General features: G+C 45.9%; 1 protein-coding gene across 1 annotated transcript in view; it reads right to left on the bottom strand.

The window, feature by feature from the left end:
- Positions 1-5,707: 5,707 nt before the first annotated feature.
- CYB561D1 (cytochrome b561 family member D1) overlaps positions 5,708-17,678 on the bottom strand; it is a 113,659-nt gene continuing 101,688 nt past the window's right edge. The window contains exon 4 of the mRNA XM_085653054.1: positions 5,708-9,817. Coding sequence (XP_085509180.1) covers positions 9,800-9,817 — 18 coding nt within the window. The 3' untranslated portion in view covers positions 5,708-9,799. The remainder of the gene's footprint in view (positions 9,818-17,678) is intronic.

Raw genomic sequence — 17,678 nt, 5'->3', positions numbered from 1 at the left:
CTCACCGATCAGGTGCGAGCAGCCGATGCCTCGGCGTTGGGCCGCGCGCCTGCCTTCTTCTCTCCGCTCCTGCTGTCACTCAAAGGGATCCAGGGGGTTCGCGTCGCACCCCCGCCGCGGGGCTTCACCGCCAGCGGCCAGGTCGGATTACAAATTGAGGTCCCGGCTGCAGGCTCGCACCCAGGCCGCCGCCTTTTCCTCGGCGCCAGCAGCGTTTCCCGGCACAGGGCGGCCTCAGGGTCGGATCATTCGGTGCCTCTCACCCTCCGGTATGGTTACACATCAGTGGGGCCGGATAAATGCACAGATGGTAGCTCGGATCGTCGGGGGAACTTACACCGCTCCCGGAGCTTCACTAGTTCGCGGCCATCGCTGGTGCCGCCAGGCCACGCCCCCTTCTTTCAGATTGTTGCACGTTGTATGTGGTAGTTTTGAATTACTTAGCATGAGTTCTCCAATTTTAACGTGTCAGTACTTGCACTCATCAATCAGGGCTGCCATTCTTGTCTAGGACTTAGTGTCAGCACTTCTGTGCTGTACTTTTTGGGTAACAGTATCCAAACTCTCAGCGGTTCTGCAGTTCTGTTCCTGGACATCTCAATTTTCTTCAGCTGGGTTTCTAGTACGTTAGTGGCTAGTACTAGTTCTGTAGAGGAGCAACATTCTTTTAAGGGAACAGTAAGCACTACTGGTTCTGTGCAAGGTGAAGCTACTTTGTTAATAATTGTGCCTGGTCCGATCAATCAATCAATCATTGTACTTGTAGAGCGCACTACCTACCCGTAAGGGTCTCAAGGCGCTGAAGGAGGGGGTGCTGCTACTAATCGAAGAGCCAGGTCTTGAGGAGTCTTCTGAAGGTGAGCAGGTCTTGGGTCTGTCGAAGGTGGGTAGGGAGGGTGTTCCAGGTTTTGGCGGCGAGGAAGGAGAAGGATCTGCCGACGGAGGTCGTTCGATATATGCGGGGGACAGCGGCGAGGCTGGCAGAGCGGAGCTGGCGGGTGGGGGTGTAGAAACTGAGTCTGCTGTCGAGGTAGGCTGGTCAGGTGTTGTGGATTGCTTTGTGTGCGGGGGTGAGGATCTTGAAGGTGATCCTCTTGTTGACGGGGAGCCAGTGTAGGTATCTCAGGTGGGGGGGGGGGTGATGTGGCTGCGGCAAGGGACGTTGAGGATCAGTCGGGCGGAGGTGTTTTGGATGCGTTGCAGTCGTCGGTGGTGTTTGGCCTGGATTCCTGCATAGAGTGTGCGTTGCCATAGTCCAGCCTGCTGCTGACGAGGGCCTGTTTCACCGTTCTTCTTGTTTCGGTAGGGATCCACTTGTAGATCCTGCGGAGCATGTGGATAGTGTTGTAGCAGGAGGAGGAGACGGCGTTGACCTGCTTCGACATGGCGAGGGAGGAGTCGAGGATGATTCCTAGGTTGCGTGCGTGGTTGGTGGGTGTTGGTGCTGTTCCCAGCGTGGTCGGCCACCAGAAGTCGTCCCAGGCTGAGGGGGTGGGTCCGAGGAGGAGGACCTCTGTCTTGTCCGAGTTCAGTTTTAGTCGGCTGCTCCTCATCCATTCGGCGACAGCCTTCATTCCCTCGTGGAGGTTTTTTTTGGTGTTGTGCGGGTCCTTGGTGAGGGAGAGGATGAGCTGGGTGTCGTCGACGTAGGAGATGATGTTGAGGTCGTGCTGGCGGGTGACGTGTGTGAGGTGGGCCATGTAGACGTTGAACAGCGTCGGGTTGAGGGATGATCCTTGGGGAACGCCGCAGATGATGTCGGTGGCTTCAGATTGGAAGGATGGGTGGTGGACGCTCTGGGTTCTGCGGGAGAGGAAGGACGTGGTCCAGTCCAGGGCCTTCTCTTGGATTCCGGCTTCTTTGAGGCGTGTCTTTAGTGTACGGTGACAGACCGTGTCGAAGGCGGCTGACAGGCGGACAAGTGTTAGGCACTTTCAGTGACCAAACATATTTAAATCCTAAGTCAGACTTTTGCATCACGGGATCTGCGTTGCAGCATAGTTTTTATTAAAATTGGATATGTAATCAAGTCTCCCCAACACACTCACTTTAATGATATGTGCTTAAAATTAACATTTAAATCAGCAGCAAGTACCATTGACGATTCTGCACGAAAAGAATGTTATCGTGTTGTGTACATCGCAACAGTCAGGTGTGAAGGGTGGCGGTTGGATTGTTTCCATGACAAAGGCAATGGGTATTTGGCACTAGTCCAATGGCCACAGTGTATAGTGATTTCCCCAGCCTGGCTGTATGAGAAGAGGCGCTGCTGGTTCAGATTGAGCCTAGTCGTCGGTAGACCGTATTCCCCGCTTGCATTCGCCTCTTCTGCCCGGGACCGCTAGGTGGGAATTCTCTTCCGGTCCAGTATCCCATCCCTCCAGTATACTAATGAGTACTAATGGCCCGGCACATCTGGTTTAGATAACGTTTCTTCCTTAACCGTTTTGTAAAAAGCCTTTTAGTATAACTTTCCTCACGTCGTTTTTCAGTCGCAAACATATCACTGACGCCATCCTTAGCGAAGGGCCTTGCAGGTTAATATAGATTATTGCTTTTTGGGGGTGTATCGTACTGTACGGAGTTCAGTCCACCAAGATTGTTATTGCTCGATTTACATGTTGTAGTTAATACTAAAATGGAATTTCTCATTTTCGGCTGTATATCACAGTAGGAAATACTTCCTTCCAGTGCTTCCATTTTTAGCTCTAACGCTTGAAAAGCTGCATTACCTTAAAATGTGGTTTGTCAAATGAACGCATTTTTGCCAGAACTGCATTTCGCATAATTTAAAGTGATGATTGACCAGGGATTTATTTCAAAACCATGGCATATGAGTTATTACAAGATTACTGCATACTTTATTGTGAAGTATGTATATATGTATGTGTGTGTGTGTATATATGTATGTGTGTGTATGTGTGTGTGTGTATGTATGTATGTACATGTGTGTGTAAATGTATGTGTGTGTGTGTGTGTGTGTGTGTGTGTGTGTGTGTGTGTGTGTGTGTGTGTGTGTGTGTGTGTGTGTGTGTGTGTGCGTGTGTGTATGTGTATGTATTTGTGGAATCGGTGTTGGTCGCCACATGCTGGCAAAAGTTTCCAGGAAGTCCACCATTCACCTGGCAGGGTTTTCTAGGCAACACGCCCTGTCTCCTTTTGGCCCCGCCCACCCGGACTGGATCTTTTACTTTTACTTCTCTGTGCCTTATTTCCTCATCTCACATGTCCCGTCATTTCTTCTTCTCTCTTTCTGCCCCCCCCCAACACACACTTTCTTTTTTTTTACTTTAATGAGCGCGGCGCCGTCTTCATGGACACCGCGCTATGCAATGCAATAGGTGTTGCTTTTGGTATTGTAAATAACAATGCCTTTTAATTTTTTTAAAGGCATTGCCATTTACAATGTCAATAGCTCAAAATAATGTCATGGCGAGACCTATTGCATTGTAAATGCTTGTTATATATGTTTTCAGCTGTACCTTTCAGCTCGTACAAAATGCTAATAAAACTTCTCTGAAATTATAAAATTTTAAAAAGGGAAAATGAAATGGAATAAAGGATGGTCTTGTGTGGAGAAGCATATTCACAGCAGCATTTGTGGTGCCTTGAGAAAGGGTCTGTTTGGAGCCACTGGTCTGGTCTCCCTGGCAGCACTGAAGGTCAAGATCAAGAGACTGCGAAGCCCATTTTGACTCTCAATAGCGGTCGTGAGTTCATATCACAAGTCCAAGGAACTCTGTCTCCCATCCCCCCCCCTCTCTCTCCTCCTCACCTCGTTTTCTCTCCCTTGATCCATTGCTCCCTCTCAACAGTCTGTTAGGCAATGTGGCTTCTCACCTTCACTACCTTAATCTTACAATAGGAGGGAGCTGGATGTAATCTTTACACTGTGCAACTTCAAACAAACAACAGTGAAGGGAAGGAGGGACTCTCCATACTCAATATTGTACCAAGATACTCCAACATTGCAATTGGATGCTGGGCCTAGGGACTGAGGAGTGCCTCCTAGGGTTGCTCTCTGCAGTACAGTTCCCAGAGGTCTGCAGTCTAGAAGTGGACGAACACAGCAGTCTCCCTTCATCACAATATTACTATGCCCCTAGGCCTGCTGAGGTAAAGGTGCCGATTACGATCCGGTAAAAACCGGGTACGAACCGTCGGTCGGAGCGTTTTCTCCGTCCGACTCGTACCTGGTTGTACAACTTTACAAACATGGAATTACGATTCGCACGGAAACACTATTTCCGTACGAATCGTAAAAAACACCGACCGACGAAAATATACATACGAATGTGATCCGGGAATGCTGCGACGTGACGTCGGGACGCTTTCAGGCAGCGTTTCACGACCCAGGAAGTACGATTCGAACCGACAGCAGTCCGGACGGCAATATTTTCATGGCACCCAAAAAGTGCCGGAAAAGCGAAGTACGCCGCGAAACAACCAGAGTAGGTGGCCCGGTACGCGCCGTACCCCCCCCCAGCCCCCGCATGTACGCACCGACCCCCCCCAGCCCCCGCATGTACGTGCCGACCCCCCCCCAGCCCCCGCATGTACGCGCCGACCCCCCCCCAGCCCCCGTACGTTCGGGTGGTACCCCCCCAGCCCCCGTACGTTCGAGTCGTACCCCCCCAGCCCCCGTACGTTCGAGTCGTACCCCCCCCAGCCCCCGTACGTTCGAGTCGTACCTCCCCCGTGTATGTACACCCGTGTACGTGTCGTACCCCCCGTGTATGTACACCTGTGTACGTGTCATACCCCCGTGTATGTACACCCGTGTACGTGTCGTACCCCCCCGTGTATGTACACCCGTGTACGTTCGAGTCATACCCCCCCCGTGTATGTACACCCGTGTACGTGTCGAACCCCCCCGGGGGGTACGCACCGTACATACACGGGTGGGGGTACGACTCGAACGTACACGGGTGTACATACACGGGGGGTTCGACACGTACACGGGTGTACATACACGGGGGGTTCGACACGTACACGGGTGTACATACACGGGGGTACGACACGTACATGGGTGTACATACACGGGGGTACGACTCGAACGTATGGGGGCTGGGGGGGTACGACTCGAACGTACGGGGGCTGGGGGGGGGTCGGCGTGTACATGCGGGGGCTGGGGGGGTCGGCGCGTACATGCGGGGGCTGGGGGGGGTCGGCGCGTACATGCGGGGGCTGGATGGGGTCGGCGCGTACATGCGGGGGCTGGGGGGGGGTCGGCGCGTACATGCGGGGGCTGGAAGGGGTCGGCGCGTACATGCGGGGGCTGGGGGGGGGGGTCGGCGCGTATGCGGGCACATGTCTCCATGGTTGCAATGGGAGTTCGGTGCGGACGGTGTTTTTACCATACGGTTGTAACGTCGGACGCACGGGATGGATAGTGATTCCGCGGTCGGACTTCACTTTTCACATTTGTACGGTAAATCGTCCGAGGACGTGTCGAACACATTTTCCGACCCGAGGACGTGTGGGGAATAATTCCCAATGCGATTCGTATGGACTTTTTCCCATGCAAATCGTAATTGGCAGTTTGTACGGCACTTGTACGATTCGTACGGTAAAAAGACCGGATACGAGTCGTACGGGGAATTTTTTTACCGGATCGTGATCGGCACCATAGTATTTAACTTTACCAGACATTATTTTCTATTATCCTTGTCGGTTCTTCCCTCAAATAATATACTCAGGTCAGTCAGTCAGTCAAAAAACTTTATTAGGCCAATGCGGCCATAAAAGAAGAGCGGCAATAAACATGCATTTTAAAAACCGAACAGTACAATCAGTATTATCGTAAAAGCAATACAAATCGAGTGACAGGGTTGGATTTCACAGAATAGCAGCAATGGACATAGGATCAGCACAGTTTAAAAACAAATAAAAATTTAATAAAAACAATCCAAGACTATCAACTTGCCGATATCCTAAGATATGTAAATGTAGATGTAAATGAGGTTTACAATGGGTTTTTGTTTAAGTTCTTTAGCAAAGCTAAAAGTTGCCTCAGCTGTACTGTCCTTGTTAGGCCCTCTCCATTCCAAAAGTATATCTCATTTAAAATTAACATCCAGGAGGATCCCTACATAATTAAAATGTAAAACCATTGTGATGACCGTGTCGTAAATGGTAAACCTGCATGAAAAGATATTCCTGGGGCCATAGGTCATAATAAAAGATTTTTTGTGGTTGACCGTAAGTTTCAAATTAGTCATAGGATAACTAAAAGAATCCAGCAACAGCTGTAGCTCATTAGCAGTACGTGTCAAAATCACAGCATCGTCAGGGTACAGGAGTATGGGGACACCTCGGTTCCCTATCCTGGGTAAGTCTTTTCCCATATGCTGCAGAGGAAAATCCATAGAATTTATATAAAAAGGAAAAGGAAGGGGATTCGAATCCCCCCCTGCCTGACCGCCTTGTCCACCTTGAAGGTGGACATGCACTCCCCATCAGGACTAATGCGTACCTGGGCCGCAGTGTCCCAATGCACACTCTGAAGGCGTTCAATCCGGCATTTATCGACCCCAGCTGCATTCATTAGATCCCACAACCTGTCCCTGTCCACGAGGTCGAACGCACTGGAAAAGTCCACGCAGGCAAGATGAAGTGAGCCTCCCTTGGCCTTGGCGTACTTCCACATGATCAGGAGCAGGTTAAGGGACTGTTCTACCGTGTCCACACTCAGTCTGAAGCCGTACTGCACTTCAGAGAGAAAACCTCTGTCTTGTCTTCCTCCCATTCCTCCAGCTTCGCAAGAATTACCCTGCCAAATATTTTGACAGAGGAGACTAGCAACGAAATCGGACGATAACAAGATGGATTTCCTCTGTTTCCCTTCTTAAAGATTAGGGCTAAAGTAGAACTTCGGATTTCTACATGGAAAAGGGCACATAATACATTGGTCAGCAAGGGGGCACAAAAGGGAATATTGTGCGTAAATACATCGATTGGGACCCCGTCAGGGCCAGGTGCCTTGCCAGAAATACTTCTTAGGAAAGCAGAAGTTATGTCATTCATATCTATGGGAAACAGGAGTGCGATACTAGGAGTCTCAGTGAAATCAAGACGGTTTTAAGACAACCTTAATCAGAGGATTTAGAAGAAGAATCAGAGGATTTAGAAGAAGAAGTATCTTCGAAGAGGTGTGAAAAATTAAACAACCAGTCATCGTGGGAGACATGGCAAGTAATATTTGGAGCGCTTTGTTCTAAAAAATAGGGGTGATTGATCACATACCAAAATGCTTTTGCGTCCCTAAATTTAGCAGCTAAGAGCAGGTTGTCCCAGGCCTTTTCTCGTATTTTCCTCCTCGTATTGAGTGTCGCCTTATAAACCCTCATGGCAGACCGGATTTCCTCGATGTTCCCTGGTAAGGACTTTATTGCCATTTTAAAATATTTGGAGGCAATTGAACAAGCGTGGTTAAACCAGCGATAATGGGAAAGTGAGGAACTAGGTTTTTTTGCAGGGATTAGGCTGGACATAGTTGTGTACAAAACATTAAAACTGCCCAGGTTCTTGGACGGTTCAGCTGATTCAGAAAGACAACATAACACATCCTTGATCTTTTCAGTTACCAATTCAGCAAGGAGTTACTCGGGATTTATGTTTTTCCATTTCATACATATCCCCTTATTTTTACAGAAATATAGGTTAACAGAGCTGGCAGGGCAGGTGGATCAATGGCAATATTGGTAGAAGAAACACAAATAGTAACTTGATTGTCGTTGCTAAGGTTGAAAAACAAAATTTATAAGTCCATCACAGTAGGAGATAGATGGGCAGAAAACAAAATAAAATCAATAACTGAACCACATCGTACCTTTCAATATATTTTTTTTTTTTAAATAAAAAAAAATAGACATTAAATAGTAGATTGTGTTTTAAAATATTCTGGTTCAAAACTTCCAAGTAGGGGTTATGCAGAAAGTGGGATAAGTCACCGCCCTGTCACACCCTGAGTCCGCAAACACTGTCGCCCCGTAAAGAACATTTTGAAATGTTGAAATCACCTTCCCATATTGCAGTAACCCTATCCCGGCGATTCTCAGTAAATTCCAAGATAGGTCTATCCAGCTCCCACAGTATTCCACAGTATTCCAACAGGATGGTTTGTAAAAAAGTTAAAATAAAAATTCATCAAAATGAAAATGGAAAAACCAGGAAGACTCAATGACAATAATTGCTACCAAGGGGAGGAGAGTAATGCAGTGATTTTTGTAATTCCTAGTTTAGGACAAATCACCCTCAACCTGCCCTTAGGGCGGCCTGACAGGGAAAGTGTTGCAGGAACACAGAAAGATTGATACCCATTAACATGAAAATTGTTTAAGGCCCACGTTTCTTGAGAGCATACCACATCAAATTGATTAATAGTTCCAAACCAGTTCACATTATTCAGTTTCTTATTGATGCCAGCCACATTCCAGGAAAGGAGGTGCACCCCTACTGGCCCAGGAACCCTGAAGATGATCGGGCTGCTGGTGGCGGATGAGGCACGCTCGGAAGAGAGGACTCTAATATACTGTGGGGAATGATGGTAGAGATGAAAGGTGATATTTGCTCGACTAAGATCAAAAGGTTCTCAGGTGTCTTGAAGCTCCCTCCATTTCGGTCGAGAAAGAGGTGCTAATGCAGATACGTTATTCAAGATTAGAAATTTAGCACGCATGGGTTACCACTTCCATTTACCGAAATGAAGCCACTGTAAAACCAACAGTCTTCAAAGCCAGTGGCTAGTCCTTAAGAGACAGGAGATTATCGGGTTTATACTTCTGACAAATAGGGTTTGGTTCACATATGATGAATACTTTATCCTTGGCTTGCTATCCAGTTATATCATCCTGTCAGACTTGGCATCTCCCTTGTCACAATTTTTATAATCATAGCCTTTTTGCTCTGGTCAGTGATGAAATGGTGTTGGTTATACATCTGTTGTGCGCACCAGTTTTCCCTCCTTTGGTACTGATCTCTGCCAACTTTCTTCCCTCCGGGGGATATGCCTTTAAAGGTTCCACATAAGACTCCAACCTACCTACACTCTCTTCCTACTCTCAAGGTAAGCCTTACTTCTCTAACTTCAACCATAACCAAAAATTGGGAACCCTCACCGCCCGGTTCCAATGTTTGCAAACATTGGGATGAAAACTCAAGATAAGAAAATATATTTTTTTTCTTTTTAAAGAAAGCAGCACCGTGGGGGAGCCCTCCTGTTTGATAGGCAGAAAGAGATTAGAAAGAAAGAAAAGGGCCTTTCTCCTAATGTTGGCCTGGACCAAGGCAGGTATTTACATATTGCTTTCCAGCGACTGTCATGTTCTTCCTAATTTGTCTATTACGATGAGGAGTAATCCCGTTGCGGTGGAAGGAGGCTGGGATAAAAAAATAATGTAATGGAAAAGAAGGAACCCTTATACCATAAATCTTTATCTAATTTCTACCCAGATACGCCAATTAATCGTATCCGTGGTTGTCAATTAAGTCTTCAAATTCTTTTTTTTAGACTTTTCTTTAGCCACTGGGTTTCCACACATCTCTTTTTAATATGGATCTATGCACCATCATGTTACATAAGATAGAAAACATAGCATGTATAAAACGGAGGTGATTTTTCTCTTAGACAAGAGAGATTATGGAGAACTCTATATGCCCTAGAAGAGAAACTGAAATATAAAGCACTAATTCAAGAATATAACAAGCATTTGCAATGCAATAGGTCTCGCATTGGTTACATTTTTAAGAATTGGAGTTGCAAATAGTTACAATGTTCCTTTATGTAGGAGTTCGAAATTTACCAGTGGCTGGGATCCTGAGAAAAAACAAAACACAAATAAGCAAAGCACATACATGCCTGATAAAGTAAACTGCAGCATTTGATGGATTCTTAAGAGTGAAGGGATGGAGAGAGTGGAGGGAAAGAGAGGAAGAGGGAAGGGGCTGGTGGAGAGACAGTGAAGGGGCAGATAGACGGGAAACAGATAACAGAGTGCTTAAAACTGTAGTCCAATTACGTGGTTTATTCTGTGGCTATTGAAGTGTACATGGTTCCTATTGGTAGTTAAAGCACATGTGATGCCTTTTGAAGCACAATTTAACATCTGTGTCATACTAACAGAACGAAAACTACGCTACTTCAGTCATGTGCCCAGACAGTTCAACAGTGTGTGCATATAATGTGCCTCGATGATTATTAGGCTCATTGATTCGCCCAGTTTATTTGGCACAAAGCAGTGCTTTAACTGGGCCGGTACTTACTTTTAATTGCAGAGTACCGGCACTTCCCAAAAACAAGCAGGTACTCTGTACCAGAGTACCTGCACTTCAATTTTTCCATTTCAAGCACTGGCACAAAGGAAGGATGAAAGGCCCTTCCTTTAAGGTTGCAAGCTGGGCTCTGCAGAATGGCAGAGGAAACAACAAGCCAGTGGCAGAGCTGGAATTTTGGAGCTAATGTGTTTGGGTGTGAATAAAAGCATTGTGGCCACTTTGCGACATATTTGTTTTGCTTTATTTAGTTAAATGAATATTTTTTGTATTGTGAACCTTTTTTAGTCTCTGCCCTTAGGCTGCATTTTGTAACAAAAAACAATTCTTACAAATATGACATTTCCAGCAAAAGCGTTTTTTTAAAAATCCATTTCACAGTGGAGCACAGAACAGGAGAGGAAAAACAGTTTTATTGAAATTACTGTTTTGAAGAAAAAAGAAAAGTGAAACTAGCGCTTCGGTGTCAAACCCAAGTGGTGCTAATGTGTTTGGATATGAACAAAACTAATCCGGGCACTTTACGACCACTCTATTTTTCTTTATTTAATTAATTGTTTATTTTTAGTGGTCTAAACTTTTTTTTCTTTCCGTCCCGAGGCTTCACTTACGAACAGAAAAATGTCAAACAGGCAATATTACACAAACCTAAAAAAGGGAAACGGGTAACAGAAAAGTAAAAAGGCAGGAGCAGCAGATGATAAAGAAACGAGTCATTGACTTTTCTAATCATCTGGGTGTGGAAAAGAGGAGGGGAGGAAGGGAGGGCGAGTGCTAGTCCACTGCATAATATGATCCATCCTTCCAGATCCTTCACATAAAAAGAACAAGAGGGGGCAAGCCGGGATGAGCGAGGAGATGGGGCATGGTGTAAGGCAGGAGCAGGCTGGAGCCACATGAGTGATTGGAAGGGAGGGGTAGGGGGAAGAGCATAGACAGTGGGGTGCGAGTTGAAATACAGGCTAGTGAAAGCAAAACCAGCGCGGCGCTCGCGAAAGATCACCACGCTGATAAAGAGCGAATACCTGCAATGTTTCTTGGCGACCAGGGCCAGTCCATGGCAGGGGGAGCTGCAAAGTGCAGGCACAGACCAGTGCCCCCTGCTCTGAAGCTGGCAGCAGCATAATCGGTCTTCTCCATCCAATTGCTCTGCTGGAGCCTGCTGACTAAATTGGAGGGGGCGAACGGAGAGGAAGAGTAAAGAAAGTGAAACCAGCGCAGCGCTCGTGAAACGAGCACTGCACTGATAAATTATGCTTGAACCATCACCAACGTGAAAACGAGCATAGCGCTGATAAATAAATGCTGCACTTACGAATGCAGCTCACTCATTTGCATAAGCATATTCAATCGAGGAAGCGCCTTTGAAGTGCGGGTGGTGATTAGTTAAATTGAGAAAAACATTTGGCGCCATTGGGAAACAAGCCCGGCGGAGCATGGTGCGCGCGAGCGCTTGGGGGCGGGGGAGCGCATTCCAGGCGGGGGAGCGGACCCTTTGAAGTGCTCCCAAAAAGCGGATTGCATGGCGGCACAATGTGCTTGATTGTGCGCGTGCTAGCCATGCAATCCGCTTTTTGGGAGCACTTTTAAAAGCCCCTTACAATAGTCTCGCTTTGCGATCGCTTACGCGATAGCAAGGCGAGACCTAAAAACCGGATAATCTCTGCATAAACTATATGCTTCTAGGAGACCATTTGGTCTGTTTCTAACTCCACTAGAAATTAATTTTTTTACATAAGTTTGAAGCAGTCAAAACATTAATACAGAGAATCCCAAAAGGGAAAAAAAACAGCATTAAATGAAGCGACATACCAGAGAAAAGAAAAAGAAGAAAAAAAAAAAAAAAAGGACCAGGGATGGAAGAGCGAGAAAAGGAAAAAAGAAGATTCATCCAATCCATGCTGTAATAGGACCCCAAATTTTCCGACCCATTTCAAATCTTCTACGTCCTTTTAGTCTGTAAACAGCTAATTCCATATTGTATATGGCCAAGAGCCGGGCCCTCCAATTTATAAAAGTAGGGGGGTCAGGACTGATCCATTGTGAAGTTATACCCGCTCTCAAAATAGACATAGCAATAAACAAAAAGCTTTCTTCAAATTTGTTCCACCCTGCCTGATTTTGCAACTGGTCAACCCCCAAGATCACTGAAGTGGGAGTTAACTGCAATTCTTTACCAATTATCTGAACTAGAAATGTTTCTATATCTTGTAGATATTTGGACAATTTAGGACAGGAGAAGAACATATGGATCATTTCAGCAGCCAAAATGCCACATCTGCTGCACGAGTTCCCACGATTACTAGACCATCTCGAGATTTTCCCGGGGGTATAATATAGATCGAAAGCTGACATGTAGTGCTGGGCCCTCAGACTACCAGTTATTAAAGTTTTATTGGCCAGCTCCAAAGAAGCTTCCAAGTCGGTGCTCTCTTGGCCAAATTTCCTGTCCCAGCTATCCTTTTGAATGGTTAAATCGTCGGGCAAGCCAGAAATAAGTATTTGGTATATTAACCCGATCCGAGACCTTTTCTCTATAATCCCCATCAAAGGAATTTTCCCAAACTTATCTTCTCCTGGTGTTACAAGATTAAACAGGTAGCTCCGGATTTGTAAAAACTTGAAGAAATGCCTAGTAGGGAGCCCATATTTTGCTTGCAAGTCGGAAAAAGAAGTAATTTGACCCCCAGAGAAGAAATCGCCCAATACATTAATTCCTAAAGTACCCCAACTAATAGTGATCAAGTCCTGAAAAATTGGAGGCAACAGACCATATGAGAGAAGAGGGGTGTAAGCATTGATATTAGATATGCCAAAACGCCGTCAATTTTTTTTCCAAACAGAGTAGGCAGATTGAATTACTTTGAATTTGACTTTCTTATAATAACTAGGTTCCACATTTCTGACTAAGCAGTTGCGAGCATCTTCCCCTAGTAGAACCTCAAACATTGTAGGTCTGGCAAATTCCGGCACCACCACCTTTCCCCCGACCAATAATATGCCCATTTGCTGTAACAGTGCAGCCCAGTGATATAGCATGAAAGAAGGTAGACCCCAGCCACCCCTTGATCTGGGGAGTAGTAGCCATTTAGCGGCCCTTCTAGATTTATGATAACCCCACAAGAATCTTATGCAAGCCCTTTCTGCACTAGAAATACAGTGCGCTGGGAATTCTATGGGGATAGTACGAAATAGGTATAAAAATTTAGGAAATATGGACATCTTTATGACATTGGAATGACCATGAAGTGAAAGATGTAAGTGGTCTAATCTTTCCAAAGTCTGGTTCACCTCTTTAATGATCTGTAACATATTGATTTCTGGTATCTGCTCCACAGATGGCATGATCTTCACCCCCAGATAGGTTGCTACTGGGGCTATTGGGAGCCCTTCCGGCTTCGAAAAATCTGAATGTATGACATGGGTTTTATCAACATTCACCCTATAGCCCGAGACTGCACCGAATTGTTTGGCTAAATAATAAACTGCTGGAAGAGCCAAGCTGATATCCGTCGTGAAAATGGTAACATCGTCGGCGTAGGCTAGTGTTTTGTAAGCCACGCCATTAACAATAGCGGCCTTAATCCGTAAATTGTTATCCAGTTTACTCAGAAAGGGGTTAATCTAAATTGAAAATAGAAGCGGAGAGCAGGGGCACCCTTGACGGGTTCCTCTGCTAATGGAGAGGAAACACGACTCTTGGCCAGAAATACGGACAGAGGCCCCTGGGGAAATATATAAGGCTTGTATAACTGTAATGAACTCCTGCGGGAATCCCTTGGTTTTTAACAATAGCCATAAAAAATCCCAAGAGACCCTGTTGAACGCCTTTTCGGCGTCCAACAGGATCATTGCCAGAGGTATTTTATAAACCTGAGCCCAATCGAATAGTGTTATTGCTCGCCTGATATGATCTGATGCGTCACGGCCAGGTATAAAACCGTGTTGATGGGTAGAAACCAGGGGGACAATAACCTTTCCCAGCCTGAGTGCAACAATTTTAGCATAACTTTTGCTATCAGCACAGTATAGGGAAATCGAGCGATAGGAAGAAGGACTGAGTTCTGTTTTTTCTTAAAGACTACGATGGTAGTCTTGTGCCAAGAGTCCGGAGTCTGACCATTCTGTGGAAGTGAAAATAGAGATTCGAGCTTCCAAATAAAATATTCCTAAATGTTCGGTAAAATTCGAGGGGCAGTGAGTCAGGACTGGCGGCCTTCCCCGCTGCCAATGAGGCTATCGCTAGTTCCATCTCCTACCTGGTTATCAGGGCGGATAGCATAACCCTCTGTTCCGGTATAACCTTAGATGTTTTATAATCACACAGAAATTCCACATCCGGTATATCTTCTTCATACTCGTCTGGAGAGTAAAGCGTCTTATAGAACCCTTGAAATGCCTCCAACACCTTACCCGGTCGATCCTGAATCTGGCCATTTTTGTCTTTGATTCGACATATCTGGTTTGAAACTGCCTTCTGTTGCAAACTTTTGGCCAGCAATCTGCCGGCATTTTCACCGAACTCATAAATATCAGTTTTATATTGAAAAAACTTAGCAGTGAGTTCCTCCCCGAAATGTTGATGTATGCTATTTCTACCAATTGCTATCTGACGTTGACATTCCTCTCTTTTTTCCTGATCTGAAATTACTCGAATAAGCTCTTCCTCTGCTACTCGAAGCTGATTGACCCAACCATTAACCCTTTCTTTGATCACCTTCTGACGATGAAGGGTAAAACTAAGGGTCTCCCCCCTCACAGCTGCCTTAAAAGTGTCCCAGACAATTAGCTCGGAGGCTGTACCCTTATTCCTACTTAAGAAATCCGTTATCCAGTTTGTCATATAACTACAATATTCTTGGTCCAGCAGCAATTTTCGCTCAAATGTCCAGGTTGCCACTGATGTTTTTGGGCCACTAGATGGAATTTGCATTATTTACGGATTATGATCCGAAATTACTCTAGGGTGCAGTTCGCAGCTAGTCCCCTCGAGAATCGGGTCTGAGACAAAAAAATAATCCAAACGTACGAATTTACTGTGGGGGGCTGAAAAGAACGTATAGCCAAATTCGGTCGGTCGCAATGTTTGCTAAGCGTCTATCAAGGCATGTTCGAGACAGAGCCCGCGAATAGCTTTGAATGTCTTGCCATTCCTCCCAGAGTATGGGGTATTACTATACAAATCAAAATTAGCATTCAAATGGATATTAAAATCCCCGCATAAAACTTTGGGAGAGGGCCATAGAGCAAGTTCGATACTCAAGAAATTTAGAATAGAAGGGTCATCAAGGTTAGAACCATACAGGGAACAGATAGTGTATGATGACCCTTTGATTAGTATATCAGCGATTACCCAGCGGCCTAAATTATCCACCTTCACTTGCTTGGTAATAGACGTGCCTTGCCTGGCCATTAAGGCTACACCTCTAATGGTTGTGGCTTGTCGAGTGCAAGCAATTAGGTCGAGACCCAGCTCTTTAAACCAAGCCCGGTTGTTCCAAGAGACGCGAGTCTCCTGCAGGCATAATAGGTCTATATCCAAATGCCTAATAAGTTTTGCTAGAATGCCCCTCTTCTTTCTGTCATTTAACCCACAGCAGTTTAAAGAGCAGATTCGGATATAGTTGTGCCTACCCATCATCCTTAATTGATGACCTGACCAGCCCAGTGAGACCGAAACAGAAGAGTGCAGTTTTTCTATTCAGGATATCATCAAAAATACGATTGACCGAATAATTAATTTGGCATATACTATGTTGTTTGCCACAACTACTATCAAAAAGAGCCATTTGTACCTCCCACCACCAACCTCCCTTTATACTCCCCCCCCCCCCCACTAACCCACCCCCTACCCTTTTACCCTTACTATCCCTACCCCTGTGCCCCCCCCCACCACCTGCTTCTGATGCATGGGGACCAGTGGTCCCTGGTGATGCCGAGCTTAACACCCCACTCTCTCACCACTACACACTACGTGTGTTCCAAAAATAAGTACATAAACAATGAAGAACAACTAAATGCAAAAAAAAAAGGGGAGAGCCTGAGCCGGGAAAGACCGGAGAAGACCAGATCTAAACAAAGAACAGAGAGAAAGCAGGGAGGGAACCTCCTGAGCAAAGTTAGTTACAATGTTAATTAGAACAGAAAGTCAATCAAGTCACAGATAGCCGGCAAACTTCTGTCAGCTGACGGCTCTGATAGTTAAATCAGGCATTATGCCCTGACTTCATCGAAAGTAAATACTCTTTGGCCTGCGCTTCTGACTGAAAAAAGTGAGTTTGCCCCTTAAAAAGCACTTTTAATTTGGCCGGGCTCAGGAGGAAAACCTGGGCTCCCTTTGCCTGGAATTCGGGCATCAATGGCAGAGATGCCATCGCAGTTCAACTGTCTTCTGACAGAAGTCAGGTCGCACAAAGAAGCTACAGCTTTACCCAGTTCTTTTACGGTTGGGACTGCCCCCCTGAGTTACGCTGGTTAAATGGGAAACGATGCACCCTCTGGATTTGAGTCTTCCAGTCCCATTGAGGGAGATCTGGGAAAGCTTCCTCAAAAAGCTCGAACAGAAATTGGCGAATGTTAAGGCCTTCTTGACCCTCCGGAATGCCCAGGATTCTAAGATTATTTTGCCTAGCCCGATTTTCCAAGTCAGTCAATTTAGACAGAGTATCATCTCTTGCCATTTGCATAAGTTCCGTCTTAGATTTCTGTGAAGCCAGTTCATCTTCAAGTTGAGAGATCCTGGTCTCTGCTTCTCCTATTCTTGTGGAAAAGTCTGAGCATGTCTTGGCTATCCTACGGATAGAATTTTGTAGTTTACGGCAGGCGCCTTGTGTGCAGGAGCTTTCGATCCTTGCCTCCTCCCTATGTGTCATCATCACCTGATAGATTGTCGATAAAGTGATTTCTTCAGGGCAATCGAGAGCTGTAGCTGTACTAACAGATACTGCTCCATCCGTTGTGCTATTTTTATCTCCCAAGTCTGGAATAGGAATAGTCCCAAGACATAGCTCCCGTGACCTCCTCCATCGGAGGGCAAGTAGAGGTTGCTCTCGTTTTTTTTACTGTCTCTGAGTTCAATTGAGAGTGATCAGCGTCACCCTCCCAATGGAAGCTAATGGTGTCACTCCCATCCCCAGCCCATTCTTTATCCTGGGTGTCATCTTCTGAAGAGTTAGATACATCAGATAAGGAAAACAAAATGAGTCCGCTGTGTCATCCTCCCTGTTAGGGTCAGTGCCTTCCTTCTGAATATTCGAAACTACTGTTTTAGATGTATCTAAGCACTCTGACTCTTGCACTCCAGCTGAGGGGACTGCATTTACCAGAATGCATTGCGCTTGCTGGATAGAGATCAGGTTGTTTTCTGGCCCCTCTGGAAAGTCAGTCAGGGTACAACCTGAAGCTTC

Source organism: Triturus cristatus, chromosome 1_1, assembly GCF_964204655.1.
Source record: "Triturus cristatus chromosome 1_1, aTriCri1.1, whole genome shotgun sequence".
Classification (NCBI taxonomy): domain Eukaryota; kingdom Metazoa; phylum Chordata; class Amphibia; order Caudata; family Salamandridae; genus Triturus; species Triturus cristatus.
This window is presented reverse-complemented; position numbering and strand designations above follow the sequence as displayed.